General features: G+C 35.9%; 1 protein-coding gene across 1 annotated transcript; it reads left to right on the top strand.

Moving 5' to 3' along the window:
* The first annotated feature begins 15788 nt into the window (after window positions 1–15788).
* LOC149233876 (uncharacterized) lies at window positions 15789–16508 on the top strand. The gene has a single exon (XM_089461052.1). The coding sequence runs from the start codon at window positions 15789–15791 to the stop codon at window positions 16506–16508; it is 720 nt and encodes a 239-aa protein (XP_089317178.1).
* Window positions 16509–18367: the final 1859 nt, after the last annotated feature.

The raw sequence follows: 18367 nt of genomic DNA, 5'->3' as shown, positions 1-18367 counted from the left end.
ATTGCATATATTAATAAGTCAAGAGATGAAAAGAAGTACGTGAAAAAAGAAATGTTAAAGAAACTTACCAATAAGGGATTATTGATTGATAAATAAACAATGACTAACCGCATTGAAATAAAGAAATTGTCAAAAGTATGAGAAGGGAAGATCAGGTTACAGAGACACCTTATTGACATCCTAATTGTAAAAATCAATATTTTAATCAATCGTTATATCAACATGGTTCGGAACAAAGACAATATCCAAACTATATTTTGAATAATGTTGATTATAGTACAATTTGGTTTCAAAAGATAAGTTGGTGTCATACAAATCCATAGAAGATTGAATTAAGGAGGTTTCGCACTATCATAATTTGACAACCCTTCTTAAAATTTAGAAGATCATACTTTGTTATGGCCTCAACAATGACGAATCGAAGAATGAAGAATCACGGGAAGACATGACAAGCTAAAACATAGACATAACATTTTTATGCTTCGAGGATGAAATATTTTGAAAGAGTAAACAATGTAATGAACAAAAATATATAAAAATCAATAATAATAGATCAAAGGACACATGTATCCTGTATACAAGATATGACCTAATTAAGGGACGTGACCTAATAACCATTGGGACTAGTCAATGATATAAGTATACAATCACTTGCATTGTGTCATCATCTATGATGTACATAATGAGGTACCCAAGTGGATAATGAATGTGATGTGGCCATACTCATGGAACAAGCCCATTTGACAGTTGATGAGTAATAAATAAACCAACTAGCTAGTGAGGAGAAATAGTATGATAATAAGGGTTACTTGACATAAATATTTAAATACTCATGAGAAAATATAAATACACATTATTATCATTGTATTAGAGATATATCTGATGTTGGTTCTTGTATCACGTATGGTTTGCATAGTGATTCTTTTTGTAAGGAATATTTAATAGTGTTACCATAACTTAAGGGGTTTTTATACGCTTTTGTCTTTATTATAGCGTGGATGCATTTTGGTGTCTATAAAGCTTAAAGGTTTATTGCATTAAAAGATGCTTTTTACAACCCAATATGAGGGAGATATGTAACTTTTTTTTGTGACACGTGAAATTTTTAAAATATATTAAAAAATATAAATTATTTAATTATTTGTTATATATAGAGAGAGAGAGAGAATTAATTTGTGTATTCCACTCTTAGGTTTTTTCTGCTTCCTAATATAAAGGATATGCATTATTTCTTGACACATGATATTTAAAAAATATTACAATGTCCACTCTAAGTAAATAATTTCAATATCAATGTTATATATATATAGATAGCAAATCCTTCTTAATTTTAAATCTCTCATGTGCTACGAAGAATCAAATATAACATTTCCTCAAAAAAAATTAATTAAAAAAAGTTTCGACCTCGAGGGACTCTATCCCTCTTGATAAATGATATACCTAAAGTTAAGATGGATTAGTTTTTCCTTAAAAATATAATCTTTATATTTCATATGGCAAATATACATGTTTTAGTCTTCAAAAGGCTCTTAAACAACAAGACTCAAAGTCATTAAAAGAATATACTCATTATGAGGTCAATATATCACACATATAAATTAAACCTACGTAGAAAAAATAATAACATTTATCTTAATAATCCAAACTACATACAATTGAGAAAATTAAGATGAATTTAAATTAATATTATATTTTATTTATCAAAATTTATTATATCATATTTCATATTTTATTCAATTTAATATTTTAATCTATATAAATTACTTTATATCATCTCATGGATTTTAGATATTTATTTTATAAATCAAATTATTTATTTGATATTTAAGAAATTAACTTACCTTACTAAAATCTCTCTTTAAATAAAACTAAATATAGTTGCACAACTACATTTCAAGTAGAAATGAATAACAAACCTATAAATTTATTTTGAATGAATGGACATGGATATGACATCCATCAAAGCTACTTAAAAAAATTAAGCATTATTTATTTATTTATTTTGAATAAGATTGATTCTATTAAAGATACAAAAATAGTGTTACATGGAGGCACCGGCCTCTGCAGAACCTGTCTCAGAGAATTTACTAAGTGTTAGCAAACAGTGACTGGAAAAAAAAGACTGCCCACGAGGGGAAACTAGTCCAAAGAAGGTGTGAGTTGCCCACGCAGGGGAAACCAGCTTATAATGTCCATGTTTGAGAGATTTCCAACAAAACAAAAAACCAAAAAAGACCCCACTTAACAGCAACCACAAATTAAAACCACTAAGAAGACCAAAGAAGACCTGATGACTAGGAACCTGGAAAAGAAACGAAGCCTGCTAGGTGTCAGCAGGTGGCGGGGTTTCCTCCACGATGAGACACCCGTAAGCATATGGGTCATCGTCGGCTTGCTGCTGGCCACTGGTCGTGGCGTCCCGCTGCTCTTCGCCATCTGGATTGTTCGTCCCATCTGCCTCCTTCCCATTACCACCTGGGGTGTTACTCATCCTGTTCAGTGCTTCTGGGTTGGAGTGAGCCGTGTCCGTCCTGTTCCGAGCGTCACCCTGCGAGTTGTTCCGCCTGTTGTCGCCCATCCTATTCGGAATGATGCTAGCTGGGACTAAATTGCGTTGTGGCTCCTCCCTGAAGGCAACAAAGATGGTGGCGATGATACAGGGGCAGTCCAGGGTGCATCTGAATTGGAATTGGGTGGAGTGAGAGGGGTTCATCGTTAGCTCATAGTCAGATTGAGGGTGCTGGGTTTCCGCCATATGCCTTTGGCCAACTCTCTGGGCCTGCCCTCTTCCATTGCGGGTGATGGGAAAGCGACCCCTGCTTTGAGCCGCGTTCGAAGGCGAGGAGGAATCCGCTTGAGCCGAGTCAGACGGGGACAGTGAGGGAGGGTGGATTTCTCTCCCTCGACTACTACCCCTGCGGCTTCTCATTCTGTGCCTGAGGCGGGGCATATTGGCTGGGTGAATATCAGTTCGCTGGGTGCTTGGAGGAGCTGGAGATGGGGTGGAGTGGCTTGAGAAGACAGGGGAGTGAGGAATACGAGTGCCTGAGGCAGAATTGAGGGTTGGAACAACAATTTTGTAACAGCAGAGCGGGTTATGAGAGAAATGGGCATCGTCAATTAACTCAATGCAGCAGAGAAGTTGACATCTTCTCCCCGTGGTTGTTCTGGAGCTCGGTTGTGCTGCTGCGGGAAGGCAATTGCAGGCGAGAGGAGGCAGAGCAGTGGGGGGATGCAGATTATTCTCCATCTTAAGGTCCAAAACCAGAAGTAGGTGGCCTCGGCTCTCTCCCTCCATTAATTTTTGGCTTTCAGGCTTCATTAAATTGCCATAAATTCTGGTGATGGGAATCTCGTTAGCAGTGTGGGAGGCCATGTGGCCATACCACTTGCCCGCCCGAATGATCCTCGTTGTGCCGTCTCCATTAATCTCCCGCATACGGGGAAAAATTAAGCATTATTATTGTAAAAGGTAATTTATAATTTAATAGGAAGGAGATATACTCATGAAACCTTTGTAGGGAAAATTTTAGATGATAAAAAATATTATTGTCATTGTTTTGTTGTTATTTTTTGGTTTTTATTAGTGTGTTGTTGATAGTGTTCAAACATCTTCATGAGTGTTTTATTGTTTTTTTTTAGTCAAGTTTGTCATACTTACAAGGCTTATTATTCGTTTGTTGGTTAATGGTGTTGATTCTATTTCAAGCCTTTGTCTTGATTCTTACTAGTGGTTAATTTCTTTGAAGTATCTATGAGGAAGTTGTCAGTGTTTTCCTTTCTTATGCCTTTGCATCATCTTCAATTTTAGGTATCATGTAAGTTCTTTGAGGTTTCTTGGCTGTATTATTCATAGTTTGGTACTTCTTGATTGGAGCGAGCTTTCGTTATTATCTTTTAGTGGATCACTATGGGACGTATAGTTTTAGCTCCATGCTTATCTGATCACTATCATCTTTCTCTCTTTTGGAATAGATTTTTTTCCTATAGTTTTTCTACTTTTCTCTGCTTATGAGAGTTTGTACTTGGTACCTTATTAGGCATTGTTATTAGGACCCAATTTTTCTCTATGTTTACTCTTTCCATTTCACTTAAGGGGGGGTGTTAGTGTTGGTATTTTTCAATGAGATTAGTGTTGTGAGTTGTAAGATCATGCGAAAATTCTTATCTACCCAGTTGCCATAGCTATCTTTAGCGGACACTATGCCTTCTCCATTGTTATAAATGGAGGTCTTATTTATATGTTTTTACAACAATGTCAGTAATACAAAACCTTAGTTAACATAGTGTTTTTTTTTGTACGTCGATGATTTGGTCCTCACAAGTTCTTGATCTATGATTCAAAGTGCTAAGGAAGAATTGATGGGACAGTTCGATATGACCAACCTTGGCTTTATTCATTACTTTCTTAGACTTCAGGTTCACTAGTCTTCAGAAGGGATCATCATGTTACATAAAATATATGCCCTTGATTTACTTTAGTTCTTTGGCATGAATAGTCTTAAGCTTACACCTACTCCTTTTCAGTCAAGTGTTACTCTTACCACCAATTGCACCCCACCACAGGTGGATCCTACCTTGTATTAACAACTAGTTACGAGTCTACTCTACTTGACTTACACCTAACCTGACATTGCTTATGAAATAGGGTTGGTCTCTTGATTCTCTCAAGATCCTCATGAGAGTCACTATAAAGTAACAAAGCACATTCTGAGATATATTTAGGGAACTTCAAGTTTTGGAAATCAATATATTGTTGATACTCTTGAGCTTGTTGGTTTCATAGATTTTGATTAAACTAGATCAGTTGATGATGGAAATTCCACCTATGGTTTTGTTTTATGTCTAAATTTTCTCATAGTGCTTGGTTCTACAAGAAACAATCAATGATTGCATTATCTATGGTAGGCGTTGAGTACCAAACTACAATCCTCCCTAGTCAAGAATTTCTTTGGTTGCATCAGTTATTGATTAAGTTCAACATTTAATGGGATCATCTTATTATTGAATGGTGTGATAATCAAAGTGTAATTCATATTTACAGAAATCCAATGCAACATTAAAGGACCAAACATATTGAGATCCATATGCATTTAATTTGCCAATTTATTCGAGATGGTATTCTTAGCCTAGAATATGTGCGTACTCAAGAGCAAGTTGAAGATATCTTCACAAAATATTTGGTAGTACCTAGCTTTATTCCTCTATGACTAATGCTTGACATGAAGGAAGTTGTCCTTGGAGGGTCATCGTGAGTCCCCCTTCCTTCATCTCCTCCTACCTCCTTTTTTTCTTTTGTACTTTGTTTTGGGGAGGAGTTTTTTCCTACGATTTTGTTCTCCTTTTCTCTGTTTATGAGAGGTTATGCATGGGTGCCTTAGAAGGCCTTGTTTCCAAGACCAATTATTTGTTTCATCCCTTGTTCCTCCCCACATTTCGCTTATGTGGGGTGTTGGATTCCCAATAAACAAACATTGGAACTTGTTAAGCTTACATAGTGATTTAATCTATTGCATTGTAACACTTTTCTTCTAGCCATCGCTAGAAGTTTCATTTGTGACTATAAATTAGAATGTTGTATAGTTTTTTCCTCAAGCAATAAAGTGAATTTCTTCTTCTTTATTCAAGTATTTCTTTTTAAGAAAATTATTTTGGTTTTGTAATTTAGTCTTTGGGTGTTTTTTTTTTGTTTTTTTTGTACACATACACCATTCATTTTCTCACTTTTTTAAATTCCTAATATGTGTGTGTGTGTATATATATATATATATATATATATATATATATATATATATATATATATATATATATATATATAATATTTTTTCAGATTACCACATACAAAAATCATATAAAACAAAATTTGAGAAATTATACATATATATGTAAGTTTAAGATAAAAAGGAAGTCATCTAATAAAAAAGAGAGGAAATCTAATACCAAGTAAAAAAAAAAATATTTTATGTTTTGGGTTTTTAATAGTAAAATGAGATCATAATGTTTTAATGATTAAAATGCATTTTTTTAATACATAAATATATTCCACTTAAAAAAAAATAGGGCACTTTTATTGTATAGATTCAACTATTTACATATGTAATTTTAACAAATTCTAACTATATTTTAGACATAATTAATTGCAATTGAAAATATACATAAATTTTAAAAAAGAAAAACCACAAAAAAAAATAAAATGTTTAGATTACATTTTTCTTTTCTCATAATCACTTTATGAATTTTTAGAAGTCAAAGTACTTTTATTAAAAATCCTAATAAAAATTGTATTATTATATCAATAAACTTATTTAGTTACTTTTCTATTGCTTTGGATGCATAATAAATGTGAAGTTGAGATAAATCTACACATTAGAAATTTGAGCATCTTGATTATATTTAATTTTTTTTTAAGAGACATTAGTATGGTTAGTGCAATGTACCTTTTGTGGTTTTTTCTCATATTGTGAGTTTTGAAGTATATTTCTCTATAATGTTTTATGATTAGTTTTTTTTTTCCCATAAAGAGGAATAACAATCATTTCTATTTTACTATAACATAAATCACATTCTTCATATACTGAAAGTATGCATGATACAACTAATACATGATACTACAATTCATACTACGCATCTAAGATTAAAATACAATTACTAATTTACATGTCATTTCTTACCTTTCATAAAATTAATCCACATTCTTTCATTTTTTCTCCTCATTTTTAAATTATTATCGTTCCTTTGAAGAGTCAAAATATATGAGTATAAGTCATAAATTTGGAGATCATAATTCTTATAAGAAACTAGCTTTGTATATGAATTAAAGATCTCATTTTGTTTCACCTAGAGAAGCATAACCCCCCTCCCCTTAATCAAGGCGGAATCAAGGAGGAAAGCCTTCTATCAATTTCTTTTGCTATATTCCCTAAAAAATGAGTGATTCCCAAATAGGCACTTGTAGTCCTAGATTACCTTATTTTGATCAAGATCAATATATAAACTCAACTCATCATCTTTATGGTTTTGATTTAGTTCCTTTTTTCTTAAGAGGATGAGTATGAGCATAGGAACAAGTTAACTTGTAAATATCCTAGAAGATCATTTTGAAAATTTTCCATTTAAGAAATATTTTACCCAAAAAACCCTTACTAAGATCTATCTCAACGTAGATGCATGCATATCCACGTAACTCACTACAACTCTATCAATCTTTGATTTCATGTTAAATCTCAAAACATCTCGATATCCTCAAAATCAGTAAATATTAGAAATTTCATTGCAAATTAGTAATATAAACCCAAAATGTCATTCTAATAATTAACATAATATTCAAATCAAATTAAAAAAAACTAAAAAACATAAATTAATCTCACAATTTCCTATAGTTAAAAACCTTCCTTAAACACTTGACAGTAAGTAACATGATCATACAACTAAAATCATAGAAACATATTAAATACTAAAAATAAATGTTATACTAAAATTTGAATTCTAATAATTAACATTGATATAAATTAGTGACTTTAAACTCTTGCTAATAATTAACATTATTATATAATTAAATAATAAAAAGAATTCAAAATTCTTCGTCCAAATTAAATATATGAAGTGAAATATTTGAAATGATAGATTTTGTTTTGATTGCACCACAAAAAGACACATGTTGGGTGGTTAAAGACCACTCAAAACCAAGCCTTCCTCCTCGCTATCTCAACACCAAAATAAGGATTGATTTATTACATACACATGCAAATTGACTTCTACATTAATATAATTTTGACATTTTCATATTCTAAACTTTGTTTTTAAACTATCTCAAATTTTATAACCCTATCTCTTTTAACACAACATGAAAATCTCAGATAGCTTGCGTTTAACAAACTTACTCATTAAAAATATTAACAAGTTTTTGAAAAATACAACATAGTTGAAAACTATTATATGTAACGTATAAATAAAATAAAATAATACGATGATTACCATTCCAAAATATCTTCTTAAGTTGATTATAAATTTTTATTATGGTAAGAAAAAAAAAGTATTTCAAAAAAAACATATAAATCTTAACATACATCAATCCTCTATATCAATTTATTAAATCATATACTTATTACATTTTAATTTATACCTTAATGATATTATAAAAACAAATTTAAATTTATTACTTACATTAAATTTAATAATCCATGCATTTTTACAAAATTAAAATTTACACATATATATTACCTTTTTAAGTTGAAAATAGACATCTTTATTAATACAGTTAATTTATGTAAATGTTAATAAAAAATATCTCAATCAACTCTTTTTTTTGTGGGGATAAGAAGGGTGTGAACATCATATTTCCCTAAAAAGTTAAGTCTTTTATCGCGGAAATATTATTAATACGTTAAGGCGGATGCTTGGAATATCTGGAGTGCTCTACTATTGACTGGACATATGTCAATTCTCTATAACCGGCTACCGGCATTACCTTTAGCTGTTGCCTTTAGTCGTTGTCATGACTCACGAGTCTCGCAAGGCGCAGTGACCTCGTCCTATCATCCCTGAGATGGAGACACGATTGATACGCCAATCTGCATATCAAGAGAAGTGATAAGTAAGATGAGCTATATATATATGTCATTCTGTAGGTGAGTGGACAGCGACTTCGTGACGGATAAGTGGTTGGTGGATAGCAACTTGCAAGTAATAGAGGGAAAAGGAAAAAGAACGTCAAGTTAAATCCGTGTTGGGTTGAGTTGAAGCGTGGTAGAGTGAAGACTTATCTCTCCGCTCCAAAGTTCTATTGAGTCGATTTTATATATATATATATAAATTAAGTTAAGTTTAGGTTGTGTAGGATATTATTACTAAAATTGTGTGAAGTTGTGTGAAGTTGTGTGGACTATGGACCGTGGGAGTTTTTGGGATAGTTTAATTTTTTAAAAGTGATTTCCAGTCTTTATCTATCCCATGAAATTTGAATTTATGACCTAGTGGAGACTAAACCACACACATACCAATCGATCTACATCTCATGGAATATATAGATTTGCGGTAACTCTTTGAATACTTTCCTTCATTTTGAGAAAAGAAAGTACCCTCTTCAATCGAGCGGGGTTTAATAGTATTCACTCGATTTAATCTCTTAAATTAAGTCATCAAATTATTTAAGTGCATAGCCATAAAAAATGAATAGCTGGCAAATGTTGATAGTCATCAATTCATAATAAGCGTTAAAATACTCTTGGCGGCTATCCCACAACCCAGTGGTTGCGTGCTGATGAGTTAGATTTGGAGCCAGCCTTATTCTTCGAGTGGGAAACCTTTCGCTCTCACCTCATATAGGCTGGAATCAACCTTTGTGATAAGGAGGACAAGCTCACTTGGGGAGGTCTCTCTTAGGGGGGAGACATCTCCACAAAGGCTGCATACAATTATATCTCTACTTGGCCCTTGATGGACCCCTTGGACATTTGGTTGGTCCATATGTGGACGTGGGCGGCTCCTGCAAAAGCCAAAATGCTTTGTTTGGCTCTTGGTGCGCAACCGCATCCTTACTTGGGATAACCTGGTCAAGAGAGGCTTTCAGAGCCCAAGTATCTGCTACCTCTGTAGATCTGATTTAGAAGATGTTGCTCATTTGTTCCTGGAATGTCCCTTTTCTCTAGCTGTCTGGGAGAATGTAACTTCCTTCCTCAAGATTAGCCAACTTTTGGATAGACAGTCCATCATAGATTGCTTACAGAGCTAGCCTACCAGATAATTGGAATTTAGAACTCTCCCTCTATGCATTTTCTAGGGAATTTGGTGTTGCAGGAACAAATCTATTTTTGAAAATCTATCCCCAAATTTGTATGTTGATACTGTCCAAATTGTGGACTATTTCATGGAGATTGGCCCTTATAAAGCCAGTGGCATCAGCTATCATTGGGCACATAAGTCCCTTGATAATGTCTACCCCATTGGTTTTTTCGATGATGCATCAATTGGTGGGGAGCGTGGATGCGGGGCATGGATATCCTTTTTCCCTTCCCAAACTTACCAGTCCTTTTGGTCTAAGGGGATGGGTTGTGATACTAAAGTAGAGGCTTTGGCCCTATGGGGCATCCTTAACTGTGCCTTGTGCAAGATTGTAGTGGCAGGGGATTTGAAAGTGACCATTGATTGGATCAAGGGAGAGCACTTTCTTGTTGTGTCGTCCCTATCCCACTAACTTCTACAAATCCAAGTTATGAAGGCAGGATTCCGCTCCATTAATTTCTATCACATCTTTCGAGCTGAATTCTCAGGCGGACCTGCTTTCCAAGAGGGTGACCTTTGTTATGCCTGGACAGATCAGGTTCAAATGCCTTGATCAGGGATCAGTCACTAGCTCTAGATCCTTTGTTTTTGTGTGATGGAAGGTTTTCTTTCTTGATTGCTTCATGTGGCAAAAAATCTTTAGATGCTTTGTTTTATTTTCTATTGGTCCTGGGCTTTTGCTACCCATCTTGTTGGTCTCATGAGATGCTTTCCCTAGTTTTTGTTTTATATAGTTGGGTTTCCGACCATGTTTTGGCCTTGTAATTAATTTGGTATCTGTTGTAGCTTACTTCAAAATGTTGTAAGTGTCTAAGAACTCTGGAGATGTAACATCTTTATCTTTACGAAAGAATGTTGTCTTTTCTACTAAAAAAATAAAATCAAAATTAAAGTACTCCTTCATATCTTAAATTACTAAAATAAAATAATAAAAAATTTCAAAAGAATTAACTAAATTATAGCTTTATTTAAAATAATAATAATTATTTGTAATGATACAAATAATTAATATTTAAGTTAAACGTATATACATTTTAAAAATATATAAATAATAAAATTATTAACCATGAATATTCACCCTCACAAATAGGTTTTGTTATAATATCATGGACCAATTTCATGGCTTATCAATACCACATACCCAAAAAAAACCATAACTCATTTAATTTGACAATTATTTATATGATATTTTTTAAATTAATGAACCCTAATAAAAAGCAAAAAAGACACAAGTACTCCACATTAGATTTGTGTATATTACTAAGAAGATTCTAGAATATTTTATGCGGGTTAAATTTCTACTATCCATTTAATAATTATTGCTAATTAAATTTCAATTACAGAAACCTAATTCCAATCAATATATATATATATATATATATAATTTCTATTTCTTTTTATATCTATAAATATTCAGGAAAAAAAATGATATTTTGATTAAAAATAAATTAAAATATATAAGAAGCATAATTATATGTTTTATGTTTTATTAATCAATCACAACTTGTTTTTTATAATAAAGAAAAGAGTAATATTTTGTGAGATGATCATTCTTATAAAGTACATGTTAACATTACACTTGGTGATTTAACTCCTACTTGTTTTGTGCATATTGATTGATGTTCTTCATCATTAAATGTAATTGTTGTGTGATTGTTAATTAGTTGGATTTGATAGATTTAGTCCAACTAATATAGGTCCTACTTTGGTGTTTGGTTGAGATATTTTCTCAACTAGTTGATTGTATGGTTAATATAGAATTTCTATCTTGAACTACTACTTGTTGTATTTATATGTGATCTTTAATAGAATACAATTAGAATTTTGGTGTGCAATTGGTTTTCTAAATTGGTATCAGAGCCAATGGCTATGTGGGTAACTACCTTAAAGGAGGACCCATGATAATGAGAGGTATTTGCTATATAATTAGATAAAAGTGTGTTAAGATAAATTATTTTGTATATAGTAATTTTCGGTGTGAGTTATTTTTACTATGCTAAAACTTTTGGTATGTTGTGTGGGTTATTTGTTGTTATCAAAAGCCTTGAGAAACAATCGGTCTATGTTCCAGTCAGCTTCCCAATGCAAGTTCCGTGTATTAGATTTCACTAGCCTACAACAATAATATTAGATGTAGCTAATTGACAGAGAAATTCCAAGAGGGAAGACGAATTTGAGGCTATGGATGCTACGGGGTTCTCATCATACCACATGCCACAGTGTTCATTAATAATCTAATGTTAAATTCCAATCTAATTGTTGACTGCAAATCTGCTTTGAAATTTGAATTTGCAGGGTAAACTAAGATCTGTAGACAGGAGGAGCAAATCTCTCTGGCGTAGTTAACCCTTTGAAGCCGAGGTATTCTTGTCTATATGGATGAGGGGTTGCATTGTGATGGGGCAGTGACTATAGGGTGCTCTAGATTTTTGTAACTGGGCTATGTGGTTACAGGTTCGCTTTAGTTAGTTCGTTTTTCTTTCTGATCTTTGCGTCGTGCTTGTTTGGACTGGCATGCCATAGTTTTTTATGTCTCCATTTGCTTAAGCTTGTGTTATCTGGGGCCGTTGTCTTCGAGATTTTTTTACACTCCTGGGGTGGCGGCACTGTTTGATTCTAGAACATCCTCTTACTATGTTATTGCACATGATGGGTCTGTGGCACATTCTTTCTGTTTTACTATTTTTGGCCCTATCTGCACTGATTCACATCCTTGGATGTTTGGGATGCTCGTGGGAGTTTTCATGTAGATTTCCTTTCTCAGGTCGCATATAGAATGCGCTCTTTGCACCTGAATGATCTTCTCTTTTTTATCTAATCGGAAATCCTTCATATTCTGATTATTTTTTGTATTGCGATATACATTCTTAACTATATATTTCAGACTGACATCCCTCCCCCCCTTCGACGTCCAAATGCCTATCTGGACTGAGATCCTTAATCTTATATGTCCACAATTTTCCCAGGGGGAGGGATCTTGCATACGTCCCAATAGTTTTCTTCCTCTCTGGAATCGGTGGGTAAATTCTTTCATCATTTCTAGGCCTTGCAAGGATTTTGGTTTTCGGGTTTGCAATAGGTGGTGGACTTGTCTGGGGTGTTGTTGTTGTTGCTGTTGTGAAGGCGCATAGATCATTCTCCTCCTCATCGGCTCTGGTTGGATGTTGTATCTCTGGGTGGGCTCTCCTCAGGATCCTAATCTAGGGTGGTTCGATTTTCCAGTGCTAGGGAACTATATTTCCGGTGGTTTTTGAATTTTCAGGTGGTGGTGATCTAGAAATTTCTCATTGAGATGACTTGGGTCTACATCTCATTATAACTCTTTGACATTCATATTTTGACTATTTGGATTGGGATTCTCGTTCACATGCCCTTGTTCAGGAACTGTTCTTTTTATTCCCATACTTTCGGTACTTTCTCCTTTTGGATTGATATCTGACAGCGGTTCCTCTCTTTTGGCGGTATGTGGGTCTTATTCTCCATGGGTCCTATACTTCGTGATGAGTGCTCTGCCGATCCTAGATATTCTTGGCAGAGATTTCCTGATGGCTTCTCCTAATTATGATCTACCTCCCTGACAGTTTATTAAGACTATTTTCATTTCTTTGCCTCATCTTCCGTATCACTTGTCCTTTTCCACTCTATGATATTATGGATTTGTTGGAGTCGGACACATCAACACATGGGGCCTTAATTCGTGCCATGTTGGATGCTGAATCAAATTATGGGTTATTTTCTTAGTCAAAGCAAATGGGGATCCCAAACGTCCTGGACACTTGGCACTTGATACAAGACCCGATGCACATGCCAGATGGTGTTCATGCGGCTCCTGGTTTGCATGGGGTATATCACGTAGAAAACAGACGGCGATCCCGACGTCAACAAAGATCCATCAAAATTACCACCCTGGCGCCTGCACTGGTTTTTGGTCATGATGTGTTGATCGACTGTGTTACCAGCCTGTAGAAGCAGGCGCTTGTTGGTAAGTGGCATTTCGTTGATCTGAGTGAAGCTGATATGAGGCATTGGGTTGACACTAAATGGAAGTCATTGTTGGGCTACATGCCTACGGTGGTGAGATTGTTAAGCAGATGGTACAACTTCCATTTCCTCAGCCAGGAGGACTTATTGAAAATCAAGGATATTCCTTGGATTAAAGGGAGGAGTTTTCTGGCTTTGCATTCTTGGTATATAGGCTTTAATCCTTTGAAGGAAACACCACAAAACAAATTGATTTGGGTTAAACTTCCGGGATTTCCCATTGAATTCTAGACTCGACAATTTTTTATGGACATTGGAAACGCTATTGGGAAGTTTGTTTATGTCGATCCATGGTGTTTGGGTGCACAAGATAAGCGAGTTGCATGGATTTTGATCGAAAAGGAGTGTAGAGGTGGGTTTTCAGACCACATTGAATTACAATGGGGGGACACCCATCTGGTCCAACGGGTGGATTTATGGGGGGTTCATTTCCGATGTCTAAACTACCATCATACCGGACATCTTTTGGCGCACTGTCCTCATCGATTGGGTGGCAAGCATATGGCACATAGGCGGCATTGCTACAGTGCGTCGGAGAAGGATGATGAAAAATTTGATATTCCTCGTAACAAAAATGGGGTGACTATTCATAGGCGTGATGCACAACGGTCATCAGGTACTCTGACTTTCTCTCATCTTGTACATCCCATTGTTTATCTGTCTGCGATTCTAAATGATTCTGCCCCTATCAATGTTCCTTCATCCCCCTGGACTTTTGAAGGGTCTGGTGTTCCCTCAGTTGATGACACCTCACCACCCCCACTGGATAGGATTACACCCCCTCCCCGTGTCGACCCACCTCAACTGAGTAATGTACCTCCCCCTCCAACGTCATATGACGCGCCCTCCTCCTCACATATTATGTATGTCCCTGTTCCGTCACCTTCACGTGTCTCACATCCATCCCCGGGGTCTAGAACTTGTCCTACGTTGCCTATTTTGCCCCTTTATTCCCCTACTAATTCTGTGGATAGTGATCTTGACTTCCTCTTCTAGAAGAAGACTATGGATCTTCAAACTCTTACTGTCCACAAGCCACCTAGCTCATTGTCCCCTTGCATTAGTCCTTCTTCGGCGGGCAATATCAATGTTCATTGAAAACACAACCAGGATAACGGATATTTCAGAGGATGCTCTCAACCTCTCCCCTTTAGTCCATCTGATGCACATTCTCTCATTGATGTTCGTATCACTGCTACTACCTCTCCTCGGGCCCTTAGAGCATAGAAACCCGCACCTAAGTTAACATGACTTTCATCCTTTCATTGAATATCCGAGGTCTAGGGGTTTCCCCTAAATATCTGGCCCTCAAGGAACTATTCTTTTCACTTCGTCCATATATCATCCTTCTACAGGAAACTATGCATGCAGTTCCGAAAGTGATAATCTATTTTAGGAAGATGCTTCTGGATTGGCATATGGCTGCCACTAATGTTGTTGGTCTCTCGGGGGGACTGGTGGCTCTATGGGAGCCTCGGTGGTTTAAAGTTAAGGTTATTTCATGTTTTGTTGGCATCTTCCTTGCTAGTCATATCCGTGGTTTAAAGGGTCGAATTCATATTTTAAATGTATATGCCCCATACAGAGATCGGGTTGTTTTATGGGATAACCTGATAGCATTAGAGATTCTGGGACTTGTGTCTCTTGTCATTGCAGGGGATTTGAACTGTACAATTGGTCTAGATGAGGTATGGGGGAGGTCCAAAAAGGTTGATGCTATGGCTGATCAGATCAAAGATATTATTATCGATTACAACTTTGTTGATATATGCCCTTCTATGATTGTTCCAACTTGGGACAATGGTAGATCGGGGGATGGATATGTCACAAAGAGGCTGGATCACTTCCTCTTACATGAATAGTTAGTTGAGAGACTTGGGATTGTCCAATCAGAGGTGGTGAGTAATTATATCTCAAACCATCAGCCCATTATCCTACATTGGAGGAGGGGGGATCTCAGATGTGGGATGCCTTTTAAGTTTAATTGTGTGTGGTTGGAAGACCCGGATTTTAACAATCTTGTGCGGGAAGTCTGGAATCGAGTCAGGGTTCGGGACACTTCCCCCATGATGCATATACTGGATAAACTTCAAGCTCTTAGGGTGGATGTAAAAGCATGGGAGAAGAGAAAACGAAGTCAAATGAACAAAGAGTTACTTGACATTTTGAGGGAACTAGATGCCATTCGCCCACATATGCTTGTGCATAATCTCCCTGTTGCTATCAGGAATCGTATTCATGCCCTGGAACTTAAAAAGAAACATATACTACTTATTAAAGAGTCTACTTGGTGCCTAAAGAGTAGGGCCATATGGATTCGGGAAGGGGACATGAATACTAAATTTTTTCATAGATTTTCCAATCACAGGAGAAAGATCAACTCCATATGGGAGATCACTGATGCTGCCAGTAAGCAGGATCATATGCATAAGGACATTTGTAGAGCCGATGTTCTTCATTTTCATAAGGCCTACCATCATAGGGATTTGGACAGTGCTGAGGACCAAATTTGGGGGGTGGAATTATATCCCTCCATGTTCGATGAGGATGCAAACTCGGATCTATATAAAGTTGTCTCGGAGGAGGAAATCCTGGGGGTGCTTAAATATTTTAAGGGGGACAAGAGTCTGGGACCAGATGGGTGGACGGTGGAACTTTTTACACATTTCTTTGACATTTTTAAGTAGGATCTTCTTGACATGGTGGAGGAATCGTGGACCAAGGGATATATACACCCACATATAAATTCTACATATATTGTTGTCATTCCAAAAAGGACTCCTTCTAACTCTTTCTTGGATTATAGACCCATTTCACTTTGTAATCTTATCTATAATATTATCTCAAAAACTATTGCTAACAAGATTAAGCATACTCTTTCTAAGTATATATCCCCTGAGCAGTTCGACTTCCTGCAAAATAGACAAATTCATGATGCTGTGGCGATTGCCCAGGAATGCACGCAGTCAATCCATTCTAAAAAATTAAATGCTTCTATTATGAAGGTTGACTTACAGAAGGCCTATGACTGCCTTGACTGGGGTTACCTATGGTTGGTACTTCATAAAATTGGTGTCCAAGCCAGATTTGCCGAGTGGATTATGGCATGTGTCAAATGTTAATTATGTTGTTGTTATTAATGGGTATCCTACAAATTTATTGAAGGCAGGGAGGGGACTCAGACAAGGATGTTCACTATCTCCTCTATTATTCATATTGGAAATGGATGGTCTGAGATTACATATAAAAAAAGCGGTGGCAGAGGGACGGTTTCATGCACTGCAATTGGGAAGAGACATCAGAATTTCACATAGTTTTTTTGTTGATGATGTTCTCATCATGGGGATGCTCAATAGGTATGCATGGCTGACACTTTTTCATATATTTACAAAGTTTGGGAATGCTACTGGATTGTTCATGAATCTTCAAAAGTCTATCGTATTACATGACATATGCGATATGGAGGTTATTACATATATACATAGACTATTTGGGGTGGATTCTGAATTATTGTCGAGGGGCATGAAATATCTTTGCTATCATATTAAGCCCTGTAGTTATAAGGTAAACAATTGGATATGGCTTGTGGACTGTTTCTATAAAAAAAATCGGGGTGGGAATTCAGATGTTTATCTTTGGGGGGCCGCATCACATTGACCCATGCGGTGATCACACAGTTGGGAGTATATTGGGCACATCTATATCATCTCCCTCTCACCATTATTAAGAGTCTCAATCAGATTATGGCCAAATACATCTAGTCCGGTATGACTAACAATAACAAACTCTATCTAGTCAAGTTGGACCATATCTCTCTTCCTAAGCGAATGGGTGGCTGGGGGATATTGAATCTGAGGAGATTTGGCTCGCGTTACTGCAGAAATCATTATGGAGGGGGTTATTTGGGAACATAATTTGGGGCATGATATTAAGACATAAGTATCAAAAGGACCATGATTTTCCTATCTGGATGCACAGAGGGCGTATTGGGATTGCATCGGGCTCGGCCATTTGGCTCAGCGTCATAAAAAATAGTAAATGTTTTTTGCAGAATCTTGCTTGGAAACTGGGTTCTGGACACCAGATTATTATTGGAATGGATCACATACTGGGCACTGAAGATGACAGTCGTATATCAGATGGTTTGATACATTGTATAAATAGCTGTGGGATCTTCTTTTGGTGCCAGGTCATTTCGGAATGGCAGGTTCAATGTCCTATTTGGAAATGGGCGTGGGAACTGGGCTTGGACAAGCATATGGCGCGGGAGTGGGAACAGATTAGAACTGGCAAGAAGATTTTAGGAATTTGTCATGAGGAAGAGAGGGACAAGATTGCCTAGATAGGCAAGATGAAGGAGGGCCCGAGCATTGTGGTCACTGGTATATATTCCACAATCTATCGCCAGGAAGTACAACACACAAAGGTATGTTGGTTCTACAAATTTTGAAAATCTAAAATCCCAATTAAGATCATTCTTTTTCTTTGGTTGGTTTGGAAGAATAAAAATATAACTTGGGAGAACCTCCAGAAGAGGAATTGGCAT

This window comes from Pinus tabuliformis, chromosome 8 (assembly GCF_031772625.1).
Source record: "Pinus tabuliformis cultivar Carrire ecotype Pingquan chromosome 8, CPIR1, whole genome shotgun sequence".
NCBI classification, from domain to species: Eukaryota; Viridiplantae; Streptophyta; class Pinopsida; order Pinales; family Pinaceae; genus Pinus; species Pinus tabuliformis.
Note: the sequence above shows the minus strand (reverse complement) of the source record. Positions and strands in the feature narration are given on the sequence as shown.

Excerpts from the sequence above, each read along its gene's own strand:
- LOC149233876 (XM_089461052.1), top strand. The coding sequence starts at position 15,789 with ATGCCTTTTAAGTTTAATTGTGTGTGGTTGGAAGACCCGGATTTTAAC.